The 12,162-nt window shown below is 40.7% G+C and overlaps 2 protein-coding genes across 3 annotated transcripts in view; both read right to left on the bottom strand.

The window, feature by feature from the left end:
- Nucleotides 1–682: 682 nt before the first annotated feature.
- On the bottom strand, nucleotides 683–7,265 carry mtnr1al (melatonin receptor type 1A like). The gene is made up of 3 exons (XM_061276830.1): nucleotides 6,727–7,265; nucleotides 3,663–3,781; nucleotides 683–3,034 (listed from the first exon to the last, which is right to left on the bottom strand). The coding sequence occupies exons 1-3, from the start codon at nucleotides 7,055–7,057 to the stop codon at nucleotides 2,384–2,386; spliced, it is 1,101 nt and encodes a 366-aa protein (XP_061132814.1). The 5' UTR covers nucleotides 7,058–7,265; the 3' UTR covers nucleotides 683–2,383.
- A 4,737-nt stretch (nucleotides 7,266–12,002) lies between these two features.
- The window catches only part of fat2 (FAT atypical cadherin 2), a 74,297-nt gene continuing 74,137 nt past the window's right edge, over nucleotides 12,003–12,162 (bottom strand). For both annotated transcript variants that reach the window (XM_061292125.1, XM_061292048.1), the window contains exon 28: nucleotides 12,003–12,162. This exon is cut by the window's right edge and continues 1,666 nt beyond it. The gene's annotated coding sequence lies outside the window, so the exon portion shown is untranslated.

Raw genomic sequence — 12,162 nt, forward strand, 5'->3', positions numbered from 1 at the left:
TTATAAGGTAGAAGTGAGGTATCGTATGGAAGTTGTATCATAAATATTTTGTGCACATTTGGCGTGAAACCAAAAACAAATCAATCACGCGTTTCAGCGTGTCAACGAAAACTTGCCAACAAAATATTTTCCAGCATGTCAACGAAATCAACAAAATAGGTTTGAGCATGTCAAGAAAAACATGTCAACTAAAAATGTTTCAGCGCGTCAACAACATTTTGTAAAGTAAAGTATGCCAATGAAATGTGTCATCAAAAACACAATTCAGGATGTCAACAAAAATATTTTAGAATGTCAACAAAAACATGTCTACGAAACATGCCAACAAAAACAAACACGTTTTTGTTTCAGCACGTCAACTCAATTATATCAACCAAAATCTCTTGTTTGTATCAATTAAAATGTAATCAACCAAAATGTAAAAAAAAAAAACCATCAACATAAAAAATAGCATGTTTCAGCATGTCAACAAAGCGTTCATATCAGCTCAATATTTTTGCATGTCATCACGCATGTTTTAGCATGTCAAAAAAATTGCCAACGTAAGCGTGTTAAAAAAAACATGCCAACAAAGACATTGTTTCAGCATTGCAAGAAAGCATGGCAAATAAAAGTCAACAAAACATATTTAAGCATGCTAACAAAAAATACATCAGCTGTCGACAAAAAAGTTCATCTTTTTCACAGTGTGTATGGCAGAGGGAGGATCATCACCTAGTAGAATTTCAAAAATGTTGACATTTGAAAATGTCCCTACGACAATCCTATTTACAAACCTTTTATATTTATTTGAACATTCCATATTCACTTTTTAGACCAAAGTTGAGGCTATTTTTTTCCCGAAAAAAAGTTTGATTAAAATCGTGTAAACACACAGACACTTCCATGGCGACTGCTCACAGTCTGCATTTCCACTTTTTTTTTTTTTTTTTTATCTTTTAGTTCTCAGTTACTGAACTTTCTGAAACTAAAATGTTCCAGTCAGATTTAGTTCTGAGAACCAGGTTCTTGTTAGTTAGGTTTTTGCACCTTTCAAAAGTACAACCTCATTTTGGCCCATGAACCACATCATTTGGTTATAGGTACACTTAAAATTTTTGGAACCTTATGTTTTTGCTACTTGTAGTTCCTTCCATCTTCAAGCTTTGATCAGACCGTGCCAAAAATATCGATTCTTGTCTACCCTGCTCGGAAGGGTTTCAAAATTACATTTAGAAATGGTCCCCAAAGAGGTCCTAGTTCCTGGGTAGAGTTCCACGCGGCGGTGATGCACTGTGAGTGTATCTCATCTTGACAGTTTACAATTGTTTTTGAAAACACACTTGTTACTCACACACAATAAAAGCATATGATAAATACATAAGCCTCCTCTAAAATGTGAAATCCCATGAAGAAGCTGATGGGATCAAAAATTGACTGTAATCTTATAAAAATGACAAAATCAGAAAGCAACTATGCAAATGCTTGTCGTGAATTGTTTAAGCAGGGATCAGCAACGGGCCTATTGATGGTCCATTCATATAAGTCTGATTACCTCAAGCTGAATTTTCTGCTTTCCCAGGTTTCTTGGTAGGATGCAGCGAGTGAAGCTTGTGGGGAATGTAGTGAAGATACAAATAACGTGTTACTTGTACTACCGCTAGTAGTTTAGTTTCCGTTTCCCCAGTGTCCTTCAAGCCAGCATCTAATAACAGTAAGCGAATGTGAAGTCAATGTTGTCAGAACCCGGAACAAAGTGATTTTTTATTATAATACTAGATTTATTTTTTAAACCAAGATGTTTGGAATGCCCTCCCCAGTTTCCTTAAATCAGCAGAGTGAGATGTAAGGAGATTTGTTGGAAAAAATTTCAGCAATCATTCAGTATGCAGAATGTGACGACTGATGCTTGTGGGAAATGCGATAATGTGGTTTTCCCATTGCTATAGTATGTACATTTTTGTTTCCCAGTGCCCCTGAATGTAGCATTAGACTCCAGAAAGGGACTTTGAATTCAGATATGCAGAATGTGAGGCTTGAGGGAAATGTAGTGATTGTTAAACTGATATTTTGTTAAATGTAAGTCTTTTGATCAATCAATGAGCCCATTTGTTCCGGTTGTCTTTAAATATAGCATTGAAGAAAAACTCATGCTGAAAGAAAGGCCAAATTTTTTCTCCCTTACTCGCAAGTTTCAAAATGAACCTTGATGATTTCCTAAAAAGCGCCAACACTTTGGCGCCATTTTTAAACATCTCTTTTTTTTCGGTTTGCCAGGAAGGCTCATTCAAAAATCCTCACAGCTTGATGGTATTTCTAAGAACAAGAGTGACTCCATCTTCCCAGTAGTGTTGTCCATCTCAAACGTTCGACTCAAACGGCGCCCCCTCCCGCCCACGCGCTCTCAACAGTTGAACTTGAAGATGACGAGCACGATGCGCTTGTACTCCTTCCTGAAGTTGTGGTTGAGTACGCCGTAGACGACGGCATTGAGGCAACTGTTGAAGTAGGCCATAAAGTAGCTGGCAGTAAAGAGCCACTCGGGGATGGCGAGGCCTAGCCGTGAGTCCAACGCCACCGCCAGGCCGATGAGGTTGAGTGGAGCCCAGCACACGGCGAACAGCACAAACACCACAAACATGGTGAGGAAGTTGCGCAGGTCATGCGGCTTGAGCTTGGGCCGCGAATCGGGTTTGACGCGGCGCCTCACGCGGATGACCAGCATCCAGATGCACAGGTAGCAGTAGCTGACAATGGCGATGGGGAGCACAAAGTGGACCACCACCACGGCGATGGTGTACGCCGAGCTCACCGACTGGGCAAAGGTGCATGAATAGACGCGTGGGTCGTACTGCAGTGACTCCATGAACCAGTTGGGCACGATGGCCAGTACGGTCAGCGCCCACACCAACGCCACGTAGCACATGGTGTTGGCACCTGAGAACAGCCGGTCGTAGCGGAGGCTGTGGCAGATGTAGCAGTAGCGGTTGATGGCGATGCCCGTGATGTTGAAGATGGAGCCGATCACACTCAGGCCCATCAGGAAGCCGCTCACCTGCCGGGGGTAGGTAGGCTTTCAGATTAGCCTTTCAAAACCAGCTTGAAATAATGTTGCAAGGATTGGGGTTTCATTCCAGGGCTCGAGTTTCAAAGTAGGGAATCAAAGTAGGATTTTAAAAAAGGATTAAAGGATTTGGGGTTCAGGTTAGGCTTGCTAATTAGGGCTAGAAGGTTATGACTTCAAACAAGTTAGGCTTTCAGATGAAGGCGTTAAGGTCCTAAGGTTTGGTTGGTGGCGCTGAAGTTTCAAGCAAAGGTAAGGGTTCAATTTATGGTTTGAAGGCAGAATTATCAGACTTTCCGAGGTTAGTTTTAAGGCCTTCAACAAGTGTTACTAAGGGTTACAAGCAAGGTTTAGGTTTTCAAGCTAGTACTTCGGTTTCCAGTTACAATTTGAAACCAGGGTTGGGATTTCAAATGTAAGTTTCAAGCCACAGTTAGGATGACTAGGTAGGGTTCATTTGCAGGCTTAGGGCTTCAAGTAAAGATTAGGGTTTTGCAGGTTTAGTTAAAGCTCGTAGCAAGTGTTAGGGTTTCAAATGAGGGTCTTAAGGGTTGTTGTTTCAAGTATTGTTTAGGTTTTTAGAGATTCTCAATAGTCCTCCTCATTTTTTGACTCTCACCTGGCAGTGCAGGTATCCTGCAATCCAGCCGTCATGGAAGATTGCCGTCAGCACCAGCGGATACGGGTACACGGCCACCAAAAGGTCAGCCAGCGCCAGGCTCACTACGAACGCGTTTCCTGAAAGAAAGACATGGCCTGTGGTAGTTTGGCTTGTGAATGACACCTTAAGCAAGTTAGGGTTAAAGTCACTGTTTCAGGTTCATACAAAGTTTGAGTGTTTCAAATTGGGGTCTCAAGCCATGGTTGTTGTTTCAAACAAGCTTTCAAATTTGGGTTGGAAGTCTGATTAGGGTTTCAAACGATGGTTAAAGTTTATAATTAGAGGTTCATAGCACAATTAGTGTTTCAAGATTTGGTAATGGTTCAAGTTTCCAATTATGGGTTGAAGCCAGAATTAAGATTCCGCACGAGGATTAGGGTTTCAAATTAAACAGCAAGGCTAGGAACTGGAAATTCCAATCAAGATTAATGTTAATGAGTTAGGATTTCAAGGAAGGGTTAGGGTTAGGTTTCAAAATGATGTTTTCAAATTAGGGTCTCATGACTGTAAAGGTTTCAAATCGTTTCAAACTGGGGCTAAGTAAAAGTAGTAAAAGTAGGATTCAACCCTCCCACCCCCAAACACACACACACACACACCTCCCGTCCAGCTAATGCTCCGTCACGCGTTTCTCTTTTCTCTTTTACAGAGTCGGAAGGGTGAGAATCCCTGCACCGTGACCAGGAGAAAACTTTCAGTTCTGAACAATGGCAGTCGGTTATTTGCATACAATAGCCCCGCAGGAGGTCTGGCGGACAGATCTAGGAGGCGGGATATGGAATAATGGAGACGGGAAGAGATTAGTCGGGATGGAAAATTGGAAAAAGTAGAGCGCCGCCATGGGTGACAAGAGGAGCGTGGAGGAAGCGGCTAGGTGAGGGGGTGATGAATCAGGGAAAAATTGGAATGTCAGGAAATAAATTGAGATGAGTGAAGAAGACAGAAGAAACGAATCATGTGGCCGTGAGTAGGGTTGGTGGGAAGGTACGTAAAGCAAGAACGCAAACTTCAATCGGGATAGGCTCCAGCACACCCCCACCCCAAAACCTTGAACAGGATGAATGTAGAGATGGCAATGCGAAGGTGGGTAATAGGATGTGCAGTGGGGCGTCTTTGGTTGAAACTCCCCATCTGTTGTAGTAAAATGTTACGATAGCCCCAAAAGGATTGAGATTTAGAACTCGTTCAGTGTGACTAAGACAGAGGGGAGGGCAGCATGAGCAGTACAAAAAGTCAGAAGTGCCGTAAAGGAGCAGGCATGTACAATTGAGTCTTCAAGTGCCCAGTTCTCAGTTGTGATCTGTGATCGCCCTGGCCAACTTATTATCAAGTAGATGTCTGCTTTCAGTTTCTTATAGATGTAAACTGCGCACTTGGACTTCCCGCATGGACTACAGTAGGTCAGGTTCTGCAAGTCGACTGTGTTCACGCCCACAATGGTGCAAACCGCCTGATTCTACCTGCACCAAGCTACGTGCAACTGCGGAAATACCTCAACTTTGTGTAGCCCGCCTACGACCACGCTACATGATAGATGTCGGCTGGGCACGGATATTAAAAACTAACTTGTGAAGTGGCAATGTAATCTTCACTCTTCCTCTGTGACATGTCAATCAATCAATGAGTCATGCATTTTTACTCGATAACATCTCATTCATTTTGTTTGGTGTCAAAGGGAAAATGGATCATAATGAGCACCGGCATACAAGCCTCATATCATGATTATTATGACATGCTTCATCGGTCAATCACAGGACGGACACATCCTGACAAAAACACCATGCACATATTGTACCGACATAATGGTAAATGGTAAAAATAAAGACAATACTACTAAAAGTAGGACAAATTACATGTAAAAATAGCTTTTAGAAAAATATGATAAAACACAGTAATATTATTATATTATAAAATACAGTAATACTAGTAAAAATCAATACTTGTAAAAATGGCAAAATAAAAAGAATACTAGTAAACAATAATAATATTACTAAAAATAGGAAAACGCATGTGAATATGGTACGTAAATAAAATAATAGGAAATGTAAAAAGTACTAGTAAAAGAGCTCAATGATGGCAGGAAAAAAATAATGGTGAAAAATAAAGACAATACTCCTGTAAAGATAGTTTTTAGAAAAATATAATAAAAAACACAGTAATACTATTATATTATAAAATACAGTAATACTAATAAAAATCGATACTTGTAAAAATGGCAAAATAAAAAGAATACTAGTAAAGAATAAGAATATTACTATAAGTGGTAAAATGCATGTGAATATAGTACGTAAATAAAATAATAATAGTAAATGTAAAAAGTACTAGTAAGAGCTCAATGATGGCTGGAAAAAAATAGTGGTGAAAAATAGTGAAAACCAAAAGAACAAACCAAAGGTACAAACTAACAAATTACGAACAATTACAAACAACACTAGACAAACGATAAAGTCAATTAAAAACACGAGCAAAAATGGTAAAGAAAAAAGAATGAATCGTATATCCATCCATCCATCCATCCATCCATCCATCCATCCATCCATCCATCCATCCATCCATCCATCCATCCATCCATCATCATCTTACATTGGTAGAAATACGATTTTTTTTTTTTTTTTTTTACAAAGAGCATAGTGCACGCTAACCCGAGATTTAAGTGGTGCAATTAAGTAGAAGACACATTTTTCACTTACAGATTCACTTATAAATTAAATATTCATCATCCCTCATTTCCATTGATTACAAAAATCAATAAATAAACAAAACAACTTGAACATTTACTGGTGTGAGGAAATAGAAAGTAGTTGCACGGGGTCAAATGTTTATGGGCAAAATGCTACTTTAGAGGCATTTCGGAGCCCTGCATGCACCTTTAGAAAAGATATGTTGAAAAAAACCAAGTCATTTTAAGGGTGTAAGAGTAGTAAAAGTACTTTAAAAAGTAGCCTAATTAGTCAAATGAAACATGAAAACAACTAGTAAAAGTTATCGCACAAGTGTCGAGAAAGTGCTGAAAGTAGTGTACCAGCTTTCCTGAGTTTCCTGTTCCTGAAAACGGACAGGATGACAAGCAGGTTGCCAATAACGTCCACCACGATGGTGGTGATGAGCACGACGGCGAGGACAGTCATCGTCCAGGGGAAGGCGTGCTGCTGCTGCGGCGCACCGGCCGGCGTGGAGTTGCGCGGCCCTGGCGTGGCCCCCAATGGATCGGGGGGCCACGCCGCCCCCAATGGATCGGGGGGCCACGCCGGGGCTGGCTGCTGCTGCCGCTGCTGCTGCTGGGCGGCCATCAGCTGCGGGAGCTGCAAAGGATCAACCAATCTCGCCGCCGGGTCTAGTTGCAGCCGCGACATGGCGTAGGAAAACCCCTTTTACGCGCCGTTTTGAGGCATGAGAGTGGAAGCGGCGTCGGAAGTGGTTCGCCCTGGAGGAGTCACACGTTCGAGTCCCTTTGTGCGCGGCGGCGGTGGTACATGTGCTCGGCGCTCTCGCTCAAGTCCACTCGTGCCATGTTGGCGCGCTTTCCTTTCCCACGCACAGGTGTTTCCCGCCAAGTGGCTCCCGCCGATGCATGCATGCGTTTGGGTGAGTCTTGCGCGTGCCTTTTAGCCCCCCCATCTCTCTCTCTCTCTCTCTCTCTCTCTCTCTCTCTCTCTCTCTCTCTCTCTCTCTCTCTCTCTCTCTCTCTCTCTCTCTCTCTCTCTCTCTCTCTCTCTCTCTCTCTCTCCACCACTTAATTTACTATAATGTATATATTATACAGAAAATTAAGTGGTGACGTTGTTATAGTCACTATAACAACGTCACCACTTAATTATTAAGTGGTGACGTTGTTATAGTGACTATAACAACGTCACCACTTAATTTTCTGCACGACAATGATGATGGTAATACTCTATGCGGGTGTTAAAGAGACAATGACAATTTTTTTATTTGTCGATTTTTCATTCATTTGAAATATGAAACTACAACAATATGAAAAAAAATATTCAATGCAAGACATCAACGTACATTTTCTAAAAAACATGACATTTTTCTTGCACCTCTGAAGAAATTTCTGTTAAGCTTGCAATGTGTGGTCTACGTGAGGCAACGTGTAGTGTGCGTGCTTCAGAATGCACACGCTTCAAAGTTAGGTTGTTGCATTAGTGTTAGTATACCACTAGATGGTGTTGAAAAATCAGACATTTCTTCACACTCTCATTATTTCAACAATCATGGTGTTCATTGTAACACAAAGTCTGTGTCTTGACGGCGTCAATGTGCCCAACCGCTCGGCCATCGGTGCTTCAATAAAACTTCCACCTATGGCTCCACATGTCTTCAGCACTGCAAACTTTAGTGTCGGTACACCATATGAAGTAAATGACGGGATTTTTTTTTTTTTTTACCTCATTCCTCATTTTATACGTATGTATCGAGCATACGAGCTGGTGTTTTACAACATCCTAGACAAGTAAATAACGAAAAAAAAAAAAAAACTTGGTAAACTTCTGAAAAGTCACTATCTTATTTTTTTCCCTGTTGAGGGAAGCGCGTAATGCAATGCGGGATAGTGGTGCAGGGAGCAGTTTGACAAGCGTTAGTACATTCATATTTGGCAGGGGTGGGGAGTCGAACGCTAAATTTGAGGAATTGTAGCGCAGCAAAGGAGCCACTCGCCAAACCTGGCGAACTTGACGACTCTTCCGCTTGCACTTATCCGTTCAGTATTGCGTTCCGCATGCGGTGGGTAAGTACAAAATAGTGTTGGCTCGTGAGTGAACGATTCGTTCAAGGGAACGGATTTTTCTTCAGTGAACGACAGTGTTTGAATAAAAGGTTGGAAAAAAACCCCGGTTATGCCGACATTTGTTATTTTTGGGGACACCAACTCCTATAACAACGTAAAACACATATTGTCATATAAAGCAGTTAACCAAATGTCAGATTTTTATGTTTTAATTGGCGGATATAAAAACAAGGAATAAAACACCAGACAAGTTTTAACATAAATGTTTATTTACAAAATAAATAAATAATAACAATAATATTAAAAGTAAATTTCAAACCAGCAATCTAATGTGAAATTGCAGTAGATATATTGGATAACAATATGTAGGCATATATATGCATACACGTTATTTAAAAACTACTGTAAGTGTTATCAAATCTAGATTACCCAAGAAGAAGAAAAGCATAATGTCCCCGTTGTTGCATAACGGCGCATCCCTTCATTAATGTTAGCCGTTAGCTTGGAGAAAACGTGCATAAAAGAAGTGATGTTTCAGTGAGTGGTTCTTTCTTTACATTCTGGCTTACATAGTTCACGCCAGGAGGGAGACGCAACACGTTCACTGACTGATCTGTTGATGCACGGGAAGGCAGTTCACCCATTAACTCGTTCGCGAACGGGAAAGTCAGGATTCGTTCCCGCACTGATCCGTTCTCGCGATGAACTGGAAATGCAAATCACTGACTCACTGACCCGTTCACTCACAGATCCGTTCAGTTGATGCACGGGAAGGCAGTTCACCCATTAACTCGTTCGCGAACGGGAAAGTCAGGATTCGTTCCCTCACTGATCCGTTCTCGCGATGAACTGGAAATGCAAATCACTGACTCACTGACCCGTTCACTCACAGATCCGTTCAGTTGATGCACGGGAAGGCAGTTCACCCATTAACTCGTTCGCGAACGGGAAAGTCAGGATTCGTTCCCTCACTGATCCGTTCTCGCGATGAACTGGAAACGCAAATCACTCACTCACTGACCCGTTCACTCCCAGATCCGTTCAGTTGGTGAACGGGAAATGCAATTCACGACTCTTTCGTGAACGGGAAGTTATGTCATTTTCTTCTTCGTTTTGTTTTACGGCGAGGTGGCACCAGCTTCAATGCGCATTACCGACACCTACTGGTTGAAATCGTATGAACTGAAAAAAGAACGAATCACGGTCACTCTCGTTCGATGAAAATAAATTTGTTCTTTTGAGTGAATTCAGGCACGGCTCCAGGATCTTTCTCCTTCCCGGGGCGACAAAGAAATATTACCGTAACAACCCGTGCAAAATACCCCCCCCCCCCATTTAATTTTTATCCCAAGCCAGAGGGAGTAATATACACGTGTTTATGACCAAATAAAATTTGAGATGTTTACCAGTGCCTAGAGTTGGGGTAGAGGCGCTATTATACACGGGTGTGTATTGTACATCTGGATCTTATATTATTTTATAACATCAAATAAAATGTTGGATGGGCTTAATTGGGGCTTACCCGGATTTTTGATAGGTCTGTTGCTCCCCTTAACCGCGGTGTAGCGCCATCCCTGTCAACACTCAAGCCAAGAGTCTGTTAAAGAAACTAAATGTAGTGTTGAGAGCACAGTCATAATGACATCATGAGTGTTTAGATTAATAACTATGATTGTTCATGCCAAGACTGTACTACTTTAAGTAAAACATTACAACATTTCTAGCTTAAAACACTTTTCTTTCATTAAATCCATTTCAGACAGCTCATATAAGACATCAGTAGGTCATGTTGTGTTTTTTTTCATTATTTTTGTAAAAGCCTCCCATCATGCCAATAATAAAATCAGGTCAGACACACCAATAACAATGACCAAATACTCCTCAATTCTCAATAATTTCGGGTAACTATTAAAACCTATAGTAGTAACATGAAGAAATGTCATGAAGATGTGAACAATTTTACTGAAAATAGGAGCTTTTTGTTATTAATATTTCATTCTGACATTCAGTTCCATAATTCCTCCTCCATTTTTAGTTTTCACATAATTGAGCATGTGCAAAGTGTGTCAAATAAGTCTGTTGATATTGCAACTACTGCTACCAAGATGTCAACCAAGATGTTAAGGATGATACAGGCCCTTAATTTCGTCTTTTTGCTTATATCTTGAGTCTGTTATCTTCAGCACATCAGTAAGCGCTGCAGGATCCTGATAACAATTCGGATCATTTGAATCATTAGCCTGGCAAACTGAGCCTTGGTTCGAAACGAACCAAAAGACGATAGTTCGGTAACATCATTCAGCATTAAATCGTTTTTTAATAAATAACCAGAAACACGGACTCATTGGAACCCTATAAGCCTAAAGCGTTTGGGTTTTTTATTTCGACGTCACGGCCGCTCTTCCGTGATGGGTTCATTTTGCTGATTATTTGCTCAGGTTTGCCTCACCTTACCTTGAAAATGCTCTTGATGAGATTACCCATCTGACTGAATGGCTGATAGAGCAATGAGTCATAATTTCCAGGCTACAGGCCATTGGGGACCGTAACTCCCTGTGGGCGGAAAGCAAAAGTCAAATGCATGACTTGTGTGTAACCCATAGATAGCGCCATACCGATGTTTCCCAAATGCAAGGGTTCAACAAACAAATTTTCATAACATGTAAGCCTGTGAGACATGTAATTCACCAGTTCTGACTCGACCCAGAACAGTCTAAGTGCCAGAGAAAATGGACAGATGTAGCATGTAGCATTATGTGAGCCAATTTAAAAAAAAAAAAAACAGACACACCCACATAAAGAGGAATGCAATTGGACCTCTCCTGTGTATGTGTGTGTGTGTGTACTCATGCTGATACAGTAAAACAGATAGCGTGTCTAAGTTTGCATATTCATGAGGCGTCATTAAAGCAGAGCACGCTGAAGAGGTGTTCAAGTGCACTAGCGCACGCACACACACACGCACGCACGCACGCACGCACACACACGCACGCACACGCACACACACACACACACACACACGCACATTTCATCAAGTGGAGCAACACACTCATTTCCAATGTTATTTACAGGAATGCCTGCAAGGTGTATGTGTCTGTGCAAAGTTTTTTCTTTGAAAAAAAACTTTTTTTTTAATAATAGGTTTTTTTTTTATAAGTGTTACTATTTTTTAAAAAATATTTATTTTAAAACTTATTATAAAATACTATTCATCTTGAATAAGAATCTGTAGACGACAAGGTTTCTGTCCCAGATGAGGTGCTTGCCAAGTTTGCTCAAAAATCAAACCTGCAATTTGCAACTCCTGCAATCCCCCCCATCAATGATAAAAGCACCCTTGTGACCCTCAGAGCCAAATTAAGTTGTTCTTTGCGTTTAACAAATTCTTAAGAACGTAATCGTAAGAAACGCTATCGCTGGTGTTCTTAAAAGAATTTGATTTATTTAATGGAAAATTTTTTGAAGTTTTAATAATAATTCAATACATTTGTATAGTGCTTTTCAAAAACCTAAAGACGCTTATGTTTTGAGCATTGATGACCAAGCATAAACACAACTGAGTCTACTTTGTCTGATGTAATGTCTTTATTTTGATATTCAGATTTGGTGTATACATTACAGATGGCATCACAATAAAATCTCACAGCGAATAAACATTAAAAAAATAAACTATGTGACATTTGATTGGAACAAAATAAACATTCAGCACAACTGCACATCACACTT

This window comes from Syngnathus typhle, linkage group LG1, assembly GCF_033458585.1.
Source record: "Syngnathus typhle isolate RoL2023-S1 ecotype Sweden linkage group LG1, RoL_Styp_1.0, whole genome shotgun sequence".
In the NCBI taxonomy this organism is placed as follows: domain Eukaryota; kingdom Metazoa; phylum Chordata; class Actinopteri; order Syngnathiformes; family Syngnathidae; genus Syngnathus; species Syngnathus typhle.

What these genes read in the sequence shown, in the direction of transcription:
- mtnr1al (XM_061276830.1), bottom strand. Translation starts at nt 7,057, where the DNA reads ATGTCGCGGCTGCAACTAGACCCGGCGGCGAGATTGGTTGATCCTTTG. An exon ending in CAGGAAACTCAGGAAAGCTG is followed by an intron (nt 3,782 to 6,726) that starts GTACACTACTTT and finishes TCTTTCTTTCAG; the next exon opens with GAAACGCGTTCGTAGTGAGC. An exon ending in CAGGATACCTGCACTGCCAG is followed by an intron (nt 3,035 to 3,662) that starts GTGAGAGTCAAA and finishes TACCCCCGGCAG; the next exon opens with GTGAGCGGCTTCCTGATGGG.